Below are 19,819 nucleotides of genomic sequence, written 5' to 3' on the forward strand. Positions count from 1 at the left end.
TTTCCTATTTGCATACCAACAGGTCTTCAGCAAGCACGACCACTGTGCATCACCTTCCTTAGTATTCTCTACATATATTTTAAGATCTTACCCTGGGTCTAAAATGGCAAAGATACTTCAAGTAGAAGTTGAAAAGGAACAAAAAGCAAAATAAAGCCCCTTATGAAAGGGCTCAAATAAGAAAATCCATTTTTCTTTGGAGTGTATTAACATAATCACAAGACCTTAGTTTTGTTAAACAGAAAATTATTCAGGGAAACAAACAGCAAAATGGAAAGAGTCTAACTCAGACATATGAATTCCAAGTATCCAGGGAAATAACACAGGCCTTAATATCACCACTGGCAGACTCCAGTAAAATGCAAATTATATTGTGAAAAAGGCTACAAACCCCTTCCCTTCATTGAAAACCAACTGAAACAACAATTCCTCAGCCTTTTCCTCTTCTTTCACTCATTACCATGCTTCGCTGCTCAGTCTTGGACAGACCACTGAGGTAGAGCAGTATAAACACAGCTCACATACCCCATCCAAAAACTGGAAAGCATATACCCAGAAATACTTTAAGCCATCACGATGCGCTAAGCTTTTTGCTTCTCCATTTTCATAGCCTCAATGGAGAGGAAACAACATTTTTTATAACAATAACTGTCTCAGTTCCTTTCATCTTTATGGACTTCAGGCAAGCCCAGTGCCTTCTGTTTATGGTTTAAGTTTGCAGCGTACCTTTCCACAAAGAAACAATGGCATCCCGCTCCCAGAAATCTTACTATCTATTTAGACAAACACCAGGATGAACATTGTGGGATGTAACAGAACGCAAAGATACAAGCTGTTAGGTTGACTGTTCAACAGTTTAATGCAGGGCTTCATTCTCCCTGTGTTCTTTTGAAACACAGTTCAGAGCCAAGTAGTCAATGTAAGAGTAAATAACAATTTATATCCTCTTTAGTGAGACCACTGTATTGTTTCGATGCTGTTACTGCATGTCTGCAAAACTTATTCCAACTGTGTTGCCTCTCCATCTGGCACAAGATTTGTTATTCAGCACCCTTTCCTTTCCAAGGCTGCAGTGAGAAAAGAGAGAAAATTTATATCATTCTTCTTATTCATTTGCATTTCTTTGTATAAAGGTTTTCACCATGGTGTGATTTTTCTTTAAATTAATCTTCAAAACTAATTTCCTCCATTCCTATAGCTCTGTGTGAGCATTCATCCCCAGCATATAGCAAGTCTAGAGCAAACTTTTAGAATATTTCACCTTTAGTGCAATATTCCTAATAGGTTCAACACGCTTAAGTGGAAGGAGCAAAATGAAAAGCTTTTATGCAGCCACAACCCTGTTTCATTGAACTTGCATCCCTCCCATCATCATCCCACATTATTTAGCTTTACTGAAACATTCTTGCATTTTGTTTGTTGGCCCCTGCTTTTATCCAGATCTTTTCTGGATGAAAATCTCACTGTTCCTGAGCGAACAGATATCCCCCTCCCACCTAACCACTTACATCACTAAAGGAATCATCCCCTTGATTGCCCTAGCAGTACATTAGCATTAAAAATATATACATTCTACCACTTAAGCTTGTCTGCCTGGAAGAGCAGATGATGCCCACTCAAGCAGCTTTTCTACACTCAGATCTCCCATCAATTGCAATGCAAATTCCCCACAGAGAATGACTACAAAAACTGGGCTCCCGCAAACATTTATAGTGTAATTCAACATGGTTAATGAAGAAGCCATGACACAAACCAGAAAGAATACCAGTTAAGTATGTCAGGCTTTAGCCACATGAGTAGAAATTAATATATACACAAAGATATTCTCTAAATCATGAAACAAGTAGAGGCTCTGCATTAGCAAATAGTGCAGCTGTAACAGCACAAAAAAAATACACCCGTGAAAAGTGAAGAAGTTTAACAGACAAATACACAAACAGTATAAAAGCTACTGCTACCTTCATTTCAGGAAAAAAAAAATGATGTGGAAGAATCAGCCTAAGTGACCTGACTTACAGTTCAGTTTCTCTTGAGTAAATATGCTGAGATGCAATCTACTAAAAAAAAAAAAAAAAAAAAAAAAAAAAAGTTAAGCTTCAGGTTAAAAGCCATCAATTAAAAAAAAATATTATAGCATCTGAAGGAAGTGTTGTTACATGAAAGGTACCAAGTATGAGAATAGTACCCATCTTTATTTTCCAATCATCAGGTTCACACTTTTTATACAATGCCCAAGAAATATGTATCTTGCACTGGGTGCTTATCAGTGCACACACTGGCTATTTCAAGCAGATTTGCCTACAAAACCAAGATTTCCGAGCTGCACTCATGTCATTTTTACAAGCATTTATCTTTATCACTTCATGATTTAACATTAAAAAGGGTATATGAGGCATCTAGTGATTAAAAAAAGATAATCTATCTCAAGGTAAAATCCTTTAAAAATATGTTTCCATGTTCATATTTCAGTCACTATAAACTGGGAAACTGATAGAAATAAGCCAATCTAATACTCTACTTCCATAACTACATAAAAATCATGCTGTAAGCTACTTGTATCCTTGCTTTTCCAAAAGCAATACTTGAATTATAATGTGTGAAGTGAATTACATTATTCCCCTAATTGGATATTCTTTTGCCATTACCCCAAAAATTGGTATTTGATGCAATGGAAGTGTGCACAACACGTTATTAATCACTGTCAACAATGTGAAAGGTTGCAAAGATAACTACTCATCATTATAGAATCTGGGCAGGTAGCCAAAAAGGAAAAAAAAAAACATGGATATTAAGTTATCATCAATGGTTATGAATAGTTTTTGGCTTCTGAAGTTCAACACTCAAACATCTGACATACTGCCTAGATCTGCCTCATGAAAGCCTTGGTTTGAAAAGGGTTTAACTACACGACGTTCTCTGTTAACGTAGCATATGCAGCCGTGCATTGTGACTGACAACGTGCTTGGATTGTAGACACGCAGTAAATTAAGATTATTTGAGTCTAAGACTCGACTTTGAACAATTTCCTAAAGTGCATGGTCATGTGTTGCTCTCAAGATTAAGGATGAAACTAATCTATTAAACAGTCATAATGGTGTTTTATGTTATCATTGACATTATCCGCAAAGCAGAAGACACTATATTACAAATAAAAAACAAAGCCTTTATCCAGCCAAGAAATAGAAATCCAGATGGACTGTTTTCATTATTTAGGTGCCACAAAAAATCCTAAATTGGAATCCACTTCCTAGTTTAGTAAGGATATAAGAATAGAAATTAACTGTAATAATAGAAAGAGCACTCTAGATTACTCATCTTAATTGGCAACAAATGATACCATTAAAGTTCATTATTGGAATTGACTTTCAATAGAGTAATTTCAGCATACTATCCTCTTTGTGAAGAAAAATCAGTCATTCCAAACTCCCAAAAGAATTTGGGCATGATATCTGGACATCCTTTAAGTTCGTTAAACACACGTGCAAGCTTTAAGGAAACATAATTACATCCTGTTGTATCCTCCAAGGACCACGCTAACAGCGTTTGTGTTACCGCTTGTCAAAAGGCACATCCCCAACTGGTCAGCTAGGGCAGCGGTTACAATACACTCCAGAGCACTTCATGCAGCGTGAGGTTGTTAATAACGTATACCGAGGTTCATCAAGGCTGGGGCATTGCCTTCCTGACCCCAGGAACAGATGCAAACCTGATAAACTACTCGGTAAATGAAGTACATCTACCAGCACTGACACACACGCAGTACTTGAAAGGGCTGAGAAAGAATAGCCTGTCCTCTTCTAACCATTCTCTAGCTTCAACTCTCCTCCTCAGACAAGATTCAGTGAATTAAAAAAGAAAAATAACTTTTCTCTGCCCTGAATATTTGAAGTACACCTACTGGAAAGGCTTACCGTAGAACCTGCAATTGTAACCGCTATAGAAGAGGGATCAAAGAGACCTTTACGCTACTCCCTCATCTAAATATCATTAAATCTATGAAATAAACGAGAAGTTTACTTTGAAGACCCCCTAGTAAGATCAAGCTAATTAGCATGTTTAATTGTTTTATACATGCATCTCTGAAGAAATGTTCAAAACATTTCCGAGCAAAGCCTCTATCATAAAGAAGTCCTTCTGCACTTCGTAGTCACTAGCTTTTATTGCACAGCAAACGTTATTAGTCATGATACATCACCTTAAGGCAGAAGAAATGAAAAGGGAGAGGAGACAGGGAGAGCAGTGACTGTTTCATCATCCTCAGTAACATGTACAACCGATGCAGATTCGAGACAGTTATTCAGCTGCCCTTGCTACCCAAGAGCACAAGGCAGTGCGAGAGCAGGGTTCCTCCATTTCCACAGACTCCTCTGGTTCTACGTGACATTCCTCTCAACGCATCCATCACCCAGTTGCTTTTTTCAGACTGCATCAAGACTTTGTATAGACAGGAATTGTCTGTACTTCAATACACAAATGAAAAGCCATCTATAGAAGTCATTTACAGACTATAGAGAGAATCTTTTGCAAGATTTTGTTGGATTTTTTTTTCTTTAGAAACAAGGACAAGTATATGCTTCAATTTTTAAGCAGATTTCCTTACAGGAGGTGAATGTTTGCATCGGATTTCCTCCCATGTTGCTTGCTGTGTGTTCTAGTCTGCAAGCCTAGAACAAGTATTTCCCATTGTTCATGAAGATAATCAATTTCTAACTTCCATTTTACTTACAGCAAGAAAAAATCCAAAGAAAAAACAAAACCAGCACTGCATGAACTTTCAGGGACAAGAGGAAAAGGAAGAGCAAACCATTTCTCTACCCTCCATCACTCCCATTCTCCCTGATCCTGAGATCAACCAAGGATCTTGGAGCCACTTTGCCCAAGAGCCACAAGGAGCCATACCACCAGCTGAATTCATTAGAAAATTATTACCCTCTCAAAAAAAATAATTTATGTTAATCCAGGAGGAATCCAGTACCAGGGGCTGTGTGTCTCATTCTCATCTGTGTAGGGCAACACTGAAGGAGTCGTCCAAACGACATGTCAGCCCTTGAAATGCAAAGCTGCAGCAGCAAGGCAGCAGCAGACAGAGCACTCCAACCCATGTTACACACATGCAGATTTTCTTAAGAGGGTTTTTTTGTGTGTTTAAACTTTTTAGTAAAGCTCCAGAGGTGCCTCTTGCTATTGGAACACACACAGGTTGGGCCAATTACTACAACCCAAATGTAGCGCTTGCCAATTCAAATCCTGCGATAACAGTGCAGACAGCAAAGGAGCTAGGGTTTCCTTTTATACCTCAGCACTTTACACACTCCTCCCAAACCCAAGAGCTACATCCTTCCTCCTATTATTTCCAATTACCAGAAACTAATCATCTACTCTATACAGAGATATGCTTATACACACAGAAAAAAAATAAATCTAATAGCTACATCTACAAGCTGAAAAATATATTACCTGCAAGTCAAAGTACAGAAGACTATCAACAAGACAATTTTGTTTATGCCATTATTGATTACAACACACGTTAAGAAACCTGAATTTTCTGCTAACATCACTCAACTCTGTCATTTGGTGGTCCCAAAAAGCTTTACGAAGTTAATATTACCCCACGCTATAGACAGGGAATACCACGAGACATAAGTCTTTCATATTATCTTATGAACTACCCCCACAAAAGCATTTAGTGGGCTAGGAGAGAGAGCTATGTAAGATTTGTATCTGACACAATATCTTTCAACAATATTGCCTCCCCAATTACCTGAGCAACAGTTACAACACTATCATCATGTAGTACACGTCTGCCAGCTCATTTTGATTCTGTCAAAGCACTGAACAGCTTCACTTCAGATTCAGCTACTGTAAACACCAGTACCTCAGACCACCCACCAACAAGACTTAAAGTTCCAGGCTCTTAGGAAAGCTACCATCTACCTATCTAGAAAAACCCTTGTCTGTACATGCTTCCATCTCTGTTAGCGCTTCAGTGTGCTGTACTGCACTCAGAGTTCTTACGTCGTTTACACAAGGTGAAAAATCTCCCTCATGCTCCACTTTCATCCTCTGCCAGCCGGTCTATTATGTCATATCATTTGAGTTTTAAAAGGATGCATCCATATATTTATTTTTCCCACCTACTAAATATTTATGAAGATTTTATTCCAGTCCTAACACATACATATAATAACTAATATTCCTTTTATTTAGTCAAGCATCTTAAAGGAAAAGGAATTTGAAGACAAGCTATTCCTCTTGCTGAGCTTGTGCTCCAGAAATCAGCATATTAAACAAAACGATGCCTGTTTGGAAAAAAAAAAAAAAAAAAAAAAAAACAAAACAGCACACGAGATTAGTATGAGTTTCACAACAGTGCACTCCATTAAGTGCTTAAAGTCTGCAAAAATTATATGTTTGACAGAAAGATCTCTTCTGGTGTTTGGTGATGGTTTTCCTATTTGCTAGGATGTGAGCTATCAGCCGAAACAGCATTAAAGCAGTACTTTATTCAACTAAGAGTTAGCTGATGCAACCTTCACTCGCTTCTAATACCTTATATTAATTTTGATCAAAGCTGATATGGAAAGGACACACCTTCAATAACCAAACTAGTACCATCTAGTTTTTGTTTGTTTAAACATTCCCATTGTGGACCAACAGGACAGTAATGGAACTGAAGCCCAGTTACTGCCAATCTCACAGATAATTTAACTACAATCCAACCTCCCTTACCCAAAATGCAGCAATTCTGTGATCTCTCCAGCTTCTAACCTCTCTTATTTCTACAATGTTCACGGGATTTACTTAGAAATTTTGATTATCACAGTAGTATATTTAAGGCACTTTAAGAATTCATTGCCTTGTTTGACATGATACAATAAAAATCAATGAAGAAAACAAGGCATCTGAATTAGAAAGATCCAAAGAGAGACACCGAAATAACATAGGCAATTCCATCTGCCTCATTACATTTTTGGAGTAGTCACATCAGATGCATGTTGTTTATCCAAAACAAATCCTCCAAGTTACTGAAGATCTGATAGTCACTGCTGTCATCACAATGAAGAACTGAAAGACTTTAAAAAATAAACTGCAAACTGAATGCTTGCAGCAAGTAGACTTCTCGTTTTCCACGTATAAATTAGGTTTTTCATAACAAGCGTACCTTGTCTCTATTGATTTCTCAACTTACTCTATTAGGAGATCTCAGAGGCTACTCCCCTGCCCCTCAACTCCCTCAAATAAAACTCCTTTTTTAGCACAGAACACTTGAAAAATAGCCACACAAGCCCGAGTACATATTTATTACCATCAACATGCAATAGCCTCAAGAGACATCCACGCATCATTTTCTGTTAGCGAGAAAAGGAATCAGTCTTCAATACCGTGCTATTTTTTCCTAATGCTGCAAGGACAAGCTAATTTGTAAGCCAGATGATTCCTTTCTAAAGGATGAATTACAGTCTTCTGTAAAGGAAAAAATAAAGACCATCCTCTCAGTGACTGTTACTGCCATGAGGATGTTGCAGGAGTCTCCCAGTAGAGTCCCAAAGACAGGCCTGGTTCCCATGAGAAGCTGCAGGAAGCTCCTGATGAATGGGACAGAGGTGTCTAGGTGTCTACACGAGCTCCATGTCCCCCGAGACGCTCTACACGAGCTCCATGTCCACCTCAGACTGCAGTTCTATGTCATATCTTACCTCTGGGTTACCCTACATCACCAGAAAGAGAGCAGAAATAAAGACTGAACTGTCTAATAAGAAAAAAAGCTCAGTGCAAGAAAAGGCAAGCAACTCATATGTATCACCCCTTCCAGTTTTTCTCTGCCAACCAAAAAAAAAAAAAGGGAAATTAGGACTTGATCTAGAAAAGAAGGAATAGTAAGATACTACACTAGAAGGGGATTTCAGGTTGGGAGAATAAGCTAAAATTACTTAGTCCAGCAGTCTCCTACCAGATATTTTAGAGTTACCACAAACAATTTCAATTTCAGAAGAAAATATCAGCTTTCATCTGTAACACATCTATTCTACTACCAGGTTCTGTTACATTTTTAATATTCCTCTTAGCAATCCTTTGAAAACAATATATGAACTTGAACACATACACAAACATATGATGGCTTTCAAGGAGAAATACTTAGCTAGGAAACACATTTCTCACACTCACTAAAAGCTCCTTCACCTGCAGTGAAACTTATTACAGAGCCACAAGCTGCACCAGCAAATATACTTTAAGTTGTCTGTAGTACTGGATCTACACCTTAACACAGAACCCTAATTTCTTTGTTAGAGAATATACTATAGCTTTATTGCTACTGGAAGTTGTCACTCATATTTGTTAAAGTTGTTATGAACTGCTGTAGTATGCAAGTGTAAATAAATCTATACCACATCTGTCAAACTAGACTATTATCAACCAGAATAAACCCTAACACTGGGTACCTAAAAATAAACACTGACAAATGCATTTCTGTCTCTCCCTAATGCCTGGCTTTCTGAAAGACCCCTGAGGTACTCGGAGCTTTGCAGTACGCCCTAAATTTAGTAAATAAGTTAGAATTATCAGAGGCTATTTCCTTTACACTCCTCCCCTGTTTTTCCCATTCCCTTTCCTACCACTCCCTTCACCAGGAATATCAAAATAGATAGAGGACCTCATGGATATCAAATTTGCTTCCAGGCATAGACATCATGAGAGGCACTATCTGACTGTCCAATATGAGTTTCCCACCTATTTAGGTTTCGAAGAATTTAATATCGTGGCCCACACATTATTCCACACGACAATTACATCAAAGCCAGAGGCTATCCATTTGCATAATAATGAACATTTTTTTTCTAAAGAGGTGTGCAGGAAACTACATGCTGATGAGTTCTAATGTATATTAACTGAAAGTCACACTTGCTTTATAAAAATAATTAAAACCACAACCTCTAATGTTTACCTGCTTGTACCTTTTATGTAAGGGACTAAGAGACACCTATCCTATTAAATGAAAACAATCACATAGGACTGATTTTCACAGTACTGAGTCACTTGAAACTCAGTAATTTAAGCTGGAGTGTGCACATGTATAAGGATTGCAGGAGTGGGCTGGCTTCTGAAGCTGGGCATCAGGGGAAATGCATCTTATGGCACAGAAAACACGGGTTTGCCACATCTCAGTCACAGAAAGAACGAGGGAAATAGAGCCATTTCTGCTGAATCACAGCAAAAGAAGGGAAGGATAGATGAGATGCATTTCACAGCTGAAGAAACATTTCCAAGAAGACCTCAGAACCTCACAAGTCCAAGGTGAATTTTTTACAATCTACCCATTAAAAGAAGAAAATTTCTTATTAGGCTGGGAGTTCTCCACAGTATCCTATAAGTCCTGCTTGATACAAATGTACCAGGCTTTTCTCTTTTTGACATCAGGAATTGACTTCATTTTGAAACAAGTGTTCTTTATACTACAAAGAAGTAGCACTTACCTGTATTTACTGCTTGAGCCTTTTGGTGTCGTTACCTTTAACATTAGATTGGTGAAGCTGTTGGCATCTTAGCTATCAAATCCTCATTTACAGCACAGGATGTGCCCAACGAAAGAGGCTCAGTAATGCACTGAGACAACTGCAGCACCAAGCCCAGCCTCGGAGCTCTCGCTCAGCCCACACTCACACTCACCAGCCTGACCAGCAATCCCAGAGCCAGCTAGAGAAGTCAGCATTCAATGTAGAGTAACACCTCTCCATACAATCCACTGCTGATTGGAGATTTTCCACAGAATCAAGGTGCCTGGCTGAACTTTGCAATATCTCAGCTAATTTATGACCATAAATACTCGTAGCCATCCCGGATAAGAATGATAATCGTCTCTAATGCCTTAGGTTCAAAGCCCGTGTTGTCAGCAGCAGCCGAAGGAAGGGCTCGATTTCTTCCCTACACACAAGGCAATCAGCTGATGCATCATGTAGGGTTTGTCCCCAGCTCTGAAACGTCAGATATTGATCCCTGCCACAGGCCATAGGGCATACCAGGCAGACTGCTGCAGGATTTGTCCAAGCAGATCACACCAGTGTATTATTAGTTTAACATCAGATAAGAGGAGGAAGAAAAAAGCCAGTTTCAAAGTAGATGTTGTGTAGATACGTATGCAAGCAGGGAAGTTCTTGCATCCAAGATCAGCGTTAGGGGTGTCATAAAATACTCATCAGCATTAACCCTCACTCCTTTGGGGCTGGAAATAATTAAGTCTCCCATATTGTTCAACACAGTTTCAAGCAGAAATAATTCCTACTTGATTTTATACAGTTCCCCCTAACATGTCATCTGTACTTAGCTACTCTGTAAATATTCTTCCATACAAGCATTTTCCGAGGCATGCTTTCCAGGGTGTTGAAATAAACCCACAAGAATAATTGTTCTGCTTTTTGTGCACAGGAGGCAAAGTGACTGTCAGGCTCTTCTGAGCATACAGTAGCAATTCATCCTTATGCTCTATTTTTGGTTAAGATCAAAGTCCAGAACTGGGCATTCTGCTAAAACAGCACCATCAGCAAGTTCACAAAATGTGTTATAAATGTTTTTAAATTAAAACTTCCGGAGCCTCGTCCTTTATAGTGTTATGCTTCATCCGTAATTATTCCATTAATACATAGCCACAACACAAACAGCAGTTGTTCATGAATCTCATCGCCTACTTGGTTACATCTCCTGATTCACTTTACTCCCTCTAACAAAGGCTTTAAGTTGCTGTTAATGCGGAAAGCCAATATTGTCCTTCATCACTTAACGCACCCATAAGACCAGAGTTTTCAAAGCACACCCAAATGATTTCTAAAGGTATGCTACACTGTCTTGCAATCCCATTGTGCTTACACATGGATATTCTTTTCACATCCTTCAGATACACCCTTTAATCAAGTTACTTTCAAGATAATGAACTTCCCTCGGTATGAGGAAGAGAAATAAAGTCTCAGTGACCACAGAATTTTGTTCATTTTTTTTTTCTTCAGTGAAAGAAGTATTGTGGTGGTTCAACCAAAATAAGAGTTCAATTTAACATTCTCAGCCAGAGAGAATAGAAATGTGCCAGTATACCAATGGAAAGGAATTTTTTAAAACTAGATTTACTCTCATGTACATGTCATTGAGCAGAAACTGCATAAGCTAACAACACAAACTACTGACATATGAGCTAGCCATTCCTGATCAGGAAAAAATCATGATTTGACCTTGGTTATCTACACTGAAGTCTCGCCATCCAATGATATCACATAATTAACATAATCTAGGATATCTTGGGATGGACTCCTTCCAAGTGATTGTCCCTGAAGGAAGTTCCAGACTATTAACAACTGAAAGAGAAAAAAGGTCATACCCAGTATAGAAGTTTGAACAGCTGCTGACATTGTCACAAAAGTAGCCTCACTCACTAGGAGAAAGAGAACAATTTCATTTCAAGTGTCTACCAAGAAGTTTAATTCCAATCACAGGCAGAGAAAAAGAAAAAAAAAGTCTATCAGGTTCAGGAGCAGATATGACAAAATATACACAAACTAATCCATATGAACCAATCTGGATAGTCTTCCATGAAACAGGAGAATGCAAATCAAAACTTCATTTAAATTGAAGTTATACCTCACATATCCCATGTAAACACCTGTATCACTAGGATACAAGCAGAAGTCACTGCTGTCCCCTTCAGTTTTACATTCAGATGTTATACGCCAACATTCCTAACCCCTGAACATGAACAAATTTGCTTCACTTCAACTTGAAAGGCAGTTGGCTTTCCAGGTACAAAGAGCTACCTGCACAGCCACAGCAGCACTTCTTCAAAGTCTTAATGGTCACCTGGCCACCAATAAGAACCAAAATAAATAATCCAAAAACCTTGGAACAAGCATGGAGCTGCAAATCTGCATCACTAAAGAGAACTGAACTACCTGTTTCTTTGAGCCAATCTCTTAACAGAGAGGTTTAGAGCATAGACAACACACCCACAAAATGGGTTTCAGGAGCATCTTAAAAGCAGAAAACTTATGACCTTAAAGAAGAAGTTGAGCCTTGGACAGATCACCAAGGCCCATCCAAGTCTCCCAAATCTAATTCTGTAAATACCAGGTTTTAAGCAGATTTATTAACAATCTTAATTACAAGAATAAAAACGTAAACCCCACAGCTAGGAACTAGAATGCTACAGAGATTGGTTTTTTTATAGAAAGTTTTCAATACTTTCCAAATGAAGGAGATGTTATGTATGACTTAGTCTCTTGCTCAGTGGATTTTTATTACATTTGTTTCTCCATAAAAGCCCAGTTAGTTACATTATCGAAATACCACGTACCAGCTTGCTGTAATTTCATAAGGTAAACCCTGCTGCAATTTATAAGTGCTTATACTTGAGTGCTTCCACACTGGCTCAACAGCACTGCACCCATCAACTGCATTAATGTCTTGACACAGAAGTCTGCTAATAAATACAGTACTCAGCCAACATTGCCCCACTTTAAACAACACAAGCTCTCAATGAGGTCAATACATGCGAGACCACTTATGGTCTTTAAACTGACTTTGATAGAAAGGTAGCAGCAAAGTATCCTCAAGCAAATCTGAAGTGTATCAATAACAACCCAGAAAAAACATAACACAAACCAGAGAGAAAGCTACAGCATATGGCTTCAGTCATGTGTATCTCAACGACTGTTTCAAGAAAAACAAGTCAAGAGAGAAGATGCCCCACAAAAAAAGTGTTAGTCTGCTTTTAACACTATGAAACTACAGCTTGCATATTCTTAAGGAAAAAAAAATGAGATGAGGAAGTTCTCTAGCAAGTAGAAAGAAGGGAAAAAAGCGACTGGAAGACCACCATCAGTTCAGCTTGACAAGGTCCAGTGCCAAAACCACTGTGCATCTGTGGTAGGACGTCCAGGTAGCTTGAACTGACACTTCAACGTCCAGGGTTACAATTTTTCTGCAGTCAAGAAAAACCCCACAACCCCCCTGCCCAAAAAAACCCAAACAACCTAGAAGTCCTATGTGCAATATTAGCATGCTGTTTTCTGTCCCATGGCAACAAAAGATGGAAAACCTAAAACCTCCTAGCCCAATACACCAGGTAGATACAAATAAACATCTGCTTATCTTGTGATTTTCAGTTTTTACTAAAGCCAAAACTTAAGTTGGACAATAAAGCACATATAAGCATAAAATACACATTTACAGATGTCCTTCCAATACCTAAATTAATTTCACAATTATATTTCACTTGCCCTGTCAAAGCAGGTTCAATCAGGCAGAGCCAAAGACACTTCTGTCACTGTTATGCCTATGTATTTCTTTACCACGTCCCACTAACTTAGAGCTACTGATCTGAACGAGGAATCAGGAAAACTGGGAACGAAGAATGGAAATCAAATGAAGAAATATTTAATTTCACTCATCAGCAGAAAACGCATTTCATCAGAACACAAGGCGTTACTAAATTTCTCATGACACAGGACAATTGAATTGTACCTAACTAGACTATTTTAGCAGCAGTTTTTACCTGCTTGACAGCGATTTCCTCAAGTCTACTCATCAAGGAAAAAGAAAATAAATCTGTGAATTTATTGTTCTCAAGACATTAACCATTTTTGTTATCAAAAAAATAACCTACACACAAATTCAGCAAGTCTACAGCATCACCTATATCGCTCCTCTATTTAAAGACACTGTTGCCAAGGTCATATATTAGCATAATGCCTGCTCACTTCGTTCACATTACTATTCATGTTAGTAATTCTACTACCTTCAGCTGGTCCACTTACATGGTTGTTAAACCTGATCAAAATTTTTCACTCATATATTACAAGTTGCATGGAATTTGGCTATGTAATTCCCACTGGAGCCAACATAAGTTATGTAGATAGATGTGACGCTATCCTGAGCATTAATACTAGAGTCCTCTTAAACTCAGCCTGGAAAGCTAACAGAGTGATGAGTGAAAAGAACCTGCTTCTGCCGATTTCAGCAGCGTCAGACACAGCCCAGTTTGTATTTCTTGAAGATCAGCCAACAAAAAAAGCAAAACCCATACCGCTAAAAAAAATAAGCACAAATACTAAATCTTGTCTTGCTTTAGTCAATACAGCTACTAAGTAGATACCTAGAAATACATTTATCAGAAAAAAAAACAACTCACCACCCTAACAAATTAGCTTTATTTCTACACCACAGACGCAAACCTAGCTTTCTGTATTGTACTTGGGAAAGACATGCCAGATGCATCGATTGGTGCACATACACACAGTGATTTCTTATTGCTTCAAAAAACACTAAACAGTTGACTTTATGTCCATAAAATGTATTGTTATAAAAAGGAGAACGCACATGCCCAATTTAAAATGAAGTTCGTCATATTTCTTCCAACATAAGCCCCATTTCCAATAACAAAAGTGCCTACTGATGATTAATTTTAATAGCCCTTGATCACACACCCACTTTTCCCAATCAGAAATCTCGAAATTTTAAGCTTAAGAACACCAAAGTTTATATTAATATCCAACTTTACAACAACAACTAAGTTGCACCATTTTTATTCTAAAAACCTGATTTTTTTTTCCCCCGGTAAACATAAGCCTAAGCAAAGCTCTCCTCAGTAACCTTCCCCTAGAAAATTCTATAGGAAATGAAACATAATACTCCAATAAGACTTGTTTTGCAAACAGAAGTGAGAGAGATCACCCAAGCATGCAGAGTCATTAAAATGGATCTTACATATATCATTATAAATTTAATAATCTCCATGACGGCTAGAGTTCAAGTTAAAATGAATGTCAGCAAAGCATGACCAATTGATGTTATCCCAGCTGCCACTGAGCCTCACTTGGGGTTATATTATACATTCAGAGGCCCCATACTACATGTGCACCAAATACCCAGAGCCAGGAGCAGATGGGAGATGTAGGCTTCTATACCTATCAGCAAGGAGAGACAGACATAATTGCATATTAATTTTGGTGCATCAGAACAATTATAGCTTACTTCGGTGTCACAGGTCCCAAATGTTTTTCCCATCATACTCTATATGCTGTATAATGTTGTATAGTTAAGGAGAAAAAAAACTGTACTAGCAGCCTTCCAGAAATTAAGTCAATAGAAGGATTTTGTTTCAACCCTTATTGATTTACTTCAGTCCCAGAACACTTCCTTGAAAAAAGTAGAAAGAAGACCTTGGCAGCTTATCAGTTAATAGATCATGCTTAGTACAATTAAAATACATTTAGGACTTCTATTTCGTTCCCCGAGTAAATGTTCCCTAAATGTCACTTCTCTAAGAAAACAGCTGCATTTTATCCAATTTCTGAAAGTTTTCCAACCTGCTTACATTTCTAATGGGGTGACAGGGAAACCACTTTTATTCTTCAGCAGACTTGACAAAATTGTGACACAAACCTCCCTCTCTCCAAAATTAGACAGCACTGTCGAACAGCAAAAATAATAGCTGACGGTCAATTTTTTTTCCAACTCACTTTTCAACTGAAATAAAAGTCATATGTAAAAGCTTCAGGAAAAAGTAGCTCTCCACACAAAGCTGAACACACAGGGTTTTCTATCACCCATCAAATCCATGTGGAAAACAGGACAAATGATTTAAAACAGTAGAAACTTGTCAAGTTTTACAGTTTGCTTGACCCATGCTAAGAAAACAACTTTGAAGCCCCAATTGCTTACAAGTTGTCTGAGATGGCAACTTCATTTAGGTCAAATTAATGTGCTGATCCATTACTATTAAATCATACAATACTACCTTGACACACAGAGCTTCCACAAAGCACTTGTGCAAAATAAGGTCCACCAGCTGACATTTAGCACATTCCACTGTGTATTTTGTTTTGTTTCAAGGCAAAGACTCTGGAAACTACAGTAAAACGCAAATGCTACCATCAGGACAATGAGGATACTGAGGAGCATACAAATATAATCACCAAATGCCAAGAAAGCAATTTTTTAAACCTCTCTAATGGTATCAGTAAAAAAGTCATTTACAATAAAACAATGATCTAACTGGACTCAGTAAGCATCAGTATACTTCATTTACACTGTCTCTTTATCAAAAACTAACCAAAATTCTGTATATTTCTCCCTTCTTTTACTCATATGACCATTTTCCCTTCCCTCAGCTCTTTGCTCCATACATTGGAACAAGCCTGAAAAGAAAGGCAAACACTTTTAAAAAATATATAATCAGGAGAAGAGATCTACAGCTAGCTAAGTGTAGCAAGAGGCAACCCTAATTGAGAAGAGTTATAAGGAGCTCTCTGCCGCTTGTATCTCATTCAGCAATTTAAGCAGAAAGTGCTTTCGCCTTTTGTCACTTACCCTTTTTTGATCTTCCAGTCCATGTGTCACAGGCTTTCTTTTCTGATGTTGGCTGGATTCAGAGCCAGGTTCCATTTCCCAGCTACAAAGACTCTTCCGGCCTCTTTAAGATTTCCCTAAAAATCCATAGTATGAACAACAAAAATCTAAAAATATTTTTTTTTTAAAAAAAGGCAAGCGAATTCCTTCAAACCTCGTCCATGCTTTTTATCATCCTTCTAAATTCTTGTTTGCCATCACTGCTCATTATCTTAACAAGCAGCCATTCTGTGAGCCTCTATATCCTATTTTAGCTCAGATGAAGGTTTCCATTTACATGCCTTACAGAAAGATGACAGAGCTGAATCCAAACCCAGTAGTTTGTGCCACATTATTGCTCCATCAGCAGCCTTTTCAGTGCATTCCTGGCACAGATAATTTATATGTCAATAAAGGTGTAAATGTGCATTTAATCCACTGTGTTGATATTATCAGCATCCCTCTCTTGGGCCACCTTCCTCCCATAAATCAATGTAAACACTTCACAGCGATAATTGCCTTTTGCAAATCTAGCAGGTGTTAATTACGTAAAATCATCCATGCACGCTTGTCATCATCTTCTACGAATTCAAACAAATACCTAAAAGGGGGGGAAAAAAAGAAAAGCAGTTTTTACCAGCTTGAAAGAAAACACAGCTACAGATATTCTTTTGTCCATCACCTGGAGCTCCAAGTCACAACTGATACAATAATTACATATTTTGTACACACTGCACTCTTCATCTAAGCCTCTCTAAAGGCATTGATGCCTATTTAAAGGGTTACCTTGCCTTTGGGCCTTCTTACATAAAGACACCCCAGAATGACAGCACTGTGCATCAGAGCCGAGCCTAGTGCCATGCCAACTGAAGTCTGCAAGGATCAACTCAGGCTTCCAGGATTGAAGTTATGGATCTAGAGCGAAATTTATTCTTCTTCTGAGGTCTCTTACCCAGGGATCTTTCTCCACAGTTTATAAGGTTACGGTGTGTCACCTCCCAAAATCCCGGGCACAAGAATACGTGAATGAACAGGTTACGTTATTACTTGGGAAAGAAAGTGGCACCTGAAGTCATAGGTTAGCAACTCTATCGCCTTGCAACATTGTTCTTTCTGTACTGAGAAGCACAAGTTTACTGCAACAGAGACAAATCATTTCCCCGAGTTAAATCCTACGGTAGGATCAATATCAGCAGGCTTCAATGCGCAGGCACCAGAAAAAGCACATTTATTAAGCTGGATTCCATACCTAAAAAGGCTAAATATTAAATCAATTTTTGCAACCTTAGCTGAGCGCAGTATAAGACCATATATTTAGCTGCATTCTGTTGATATAAGGTTTAGTCGTGAGATAAGCACAAAAAAAAAAATCCAAACCTGCATATCCTACGTAAACAAAGGCAATAAAGACAATCATCCTAACAATCAGACATTCTCCCATCACTCAAGGATGGGTAGCATGAAGAAGAGATTTTCCATAAACATTGTAAAAGCTGGTTATTGGTACTCCACTCACATCTTTCTACAAAGCCTCAGCACAACCTGCACTGAATACCCAAATCAAATATCCAAGTTAGATACAAGGTAGATTTTTGGTCAAATGCATAAATAGTTTTTTTCTACGTGCTGAGGTCCCTTGGTATTCCAAGGCAAAAATCACAAGACAACAGGTAGAAATACTGCTTTTGCCCATCGCTTCAAAAGCTCTTTTACTGCTCCTCACCATGAAGCACTAGGGCATTAATCCAGGTTTAAAAAAAAACAACCTCCTTCTGCTGAGTACAGGAAAGAATATGACCAACTGCAGTGATGCTGCTATGCTTTGCCATTTGAAAAAATAATCTAAAAAATGCATCTAACCAATTTTATACAGTAACAAGAGGTTTCAAATTTTATTTTGAACTACAATCTCCACCTGATCTGTGGTTTCACACCTGCTGATATTCATGCAAATCATACAGGTAGCTTGAAAGCAGTAAAGGGCCTTTGACCTCAGCAACAAATATCATGCAATGAAAAATCCAACTTTTATAAATATCCTTAAGTCCCACTGATGAAAACTTTGTCCCTCCAGTGATTTCACTGCGATGTGACACATGAGACTGCATCAGTCACATCATGTAATGCCATGCTGGAATAGCATGACATAACCAGTGCAGCTAAGGACAGCGTCTCTCTGCATGAAAGGTCCCCTGAACCAGAAAAAAAAAAAAAAAAGAAAAAAGAAGAGTGTAATCTCTCTGGAAGTTCCTGTGCATTCAATGTTATGGCTTCAACCATTGTGGAACCTGACAGACAGACTGGGGAAACATGCAAATTTGTATATAGTACTTAGTACATGCCTGTAACCTTAAAGCATGCATTACTGGATATTTAGTGTCACTGCATGAGTTAGCTACATTAATCTTCATATAAAAAATATATTAATAAAAAATGTATCCTGAAGCTTGAAGAACCATTTAATTCAATTCAGACACAAAACATTTTATGTATCCAAACTGAATTCATTCCTATTCCATCCAACCAAAAGAAGTTTCACTTTTTAATCTCTGGGCATTTCTAATTGCCAGGATGAATCTGTTACCAGTAAATTGGCATTAAAACCAAGATAAAAACTTTAAGTAAAAAAAAAAAAAAGTAAGGTTTGCCGTGGATATAACCACATAACTGTGGACATCACCACACAGCCACCAGAGATGCTAAAACCATGTCAATGCCAAGTGACCAGCAATCTCTGTTTGTCTACCAGCACAACATCCATTTTCCTACCAGTGCAACATCCAGAGGCCCCAGCCAGGCTCTGGACCCTGGACCGAGAAACCTCCATACACAAACAGCTTTAAGAGCTCATAGCCTAAACCTGACCAAGGCTTAAGCATATGAGCCATCTCTAACAACCTCAGATGAATTAATATTCTTAGATTTATGCCTTCAGGGCTGTAACTGGACGGGTCCATCCTCATACAAAGCCCCAGAAGGACCCACACCTGCACAAAAGGTCATTCAGAAACCCACGCTAGGTAACCCGATCCCCAACAACGCCTCCCGCTCCCTATTCTTTCATTAAAAGCAAAATAATAAGCAAACTTGTGTTTAAGGAAAAAAAAAAAAATCTCGCATCATCGGAAATTTTTCATTCCCGCAATTGCCTCGGTTTCAGAGCAAACAAGCAAACCGAAATACGCTCGCGGGTCTTTCTCCACAAGTTTGGTTGTTTGCTTGATTTTTAACACAGAAAATAAAAGCACAGCAGTAAGTTTCTCCGGTCTCCAACATAGCCCGAGGTGAAAGACAAAACCCTGCGTGGACCGTGGACACCTCCACCCGCGGCTGGCGTGGACTCCCCGGGGGGGGCAGCACCCCTCTGCCCCGGGAGACAATAAGAAATAAACCCGATAATCCCGATGATAACCATCGAGACCAGCGGCAGCACCCCCGCCCGCCCGGAGGCTCC

General features: G+C 38.5%; 1 protein-coding gene across 3 annotated transcripts in view; it reads right to left on the reverse strand.

The window, feature by feature from the left end:
- Positions 1–16,953, reverse strand: part of NAV2 (neuron navigator 2) — a 417,220-nt gene extending 400,267 nt beyond the window's left edge. For all 3 annotated transcript variants that reach the window (XM_026850748.1, XM_026850747.1, XM_026850744.1), the window contains exon 1: positions 16,348–16,953. In XM_026850748.1, coding sequence (XP_026706549.1) covers positions 16,348–16,422 — 75 coding nt within the window. In that variant the 5' untranslated portion in view covers positions 16,423–16,953. The remainder of the gene's footprint in view (positions 1–16,347) is intronic.
- Positions 16,954–19,819: the final 2,866 nt, after the last annotated feature.

The sequence above is a fragment of the Athene cunicularia genome, assembly GCF_003259725.1.
Source record: "Athene cunicularia isolate RWA chromosome 5 unlocalized genomic scaffold, athCun1 chr5_part3, whole genome shotgun sequence".
NCBI classification, from domain to species: domain Eukaryota; kingdom Metazoa; phylum Chordata; class Aves; order Strigiformes; family Strigidae; genus Athene; species Athene cunicularia.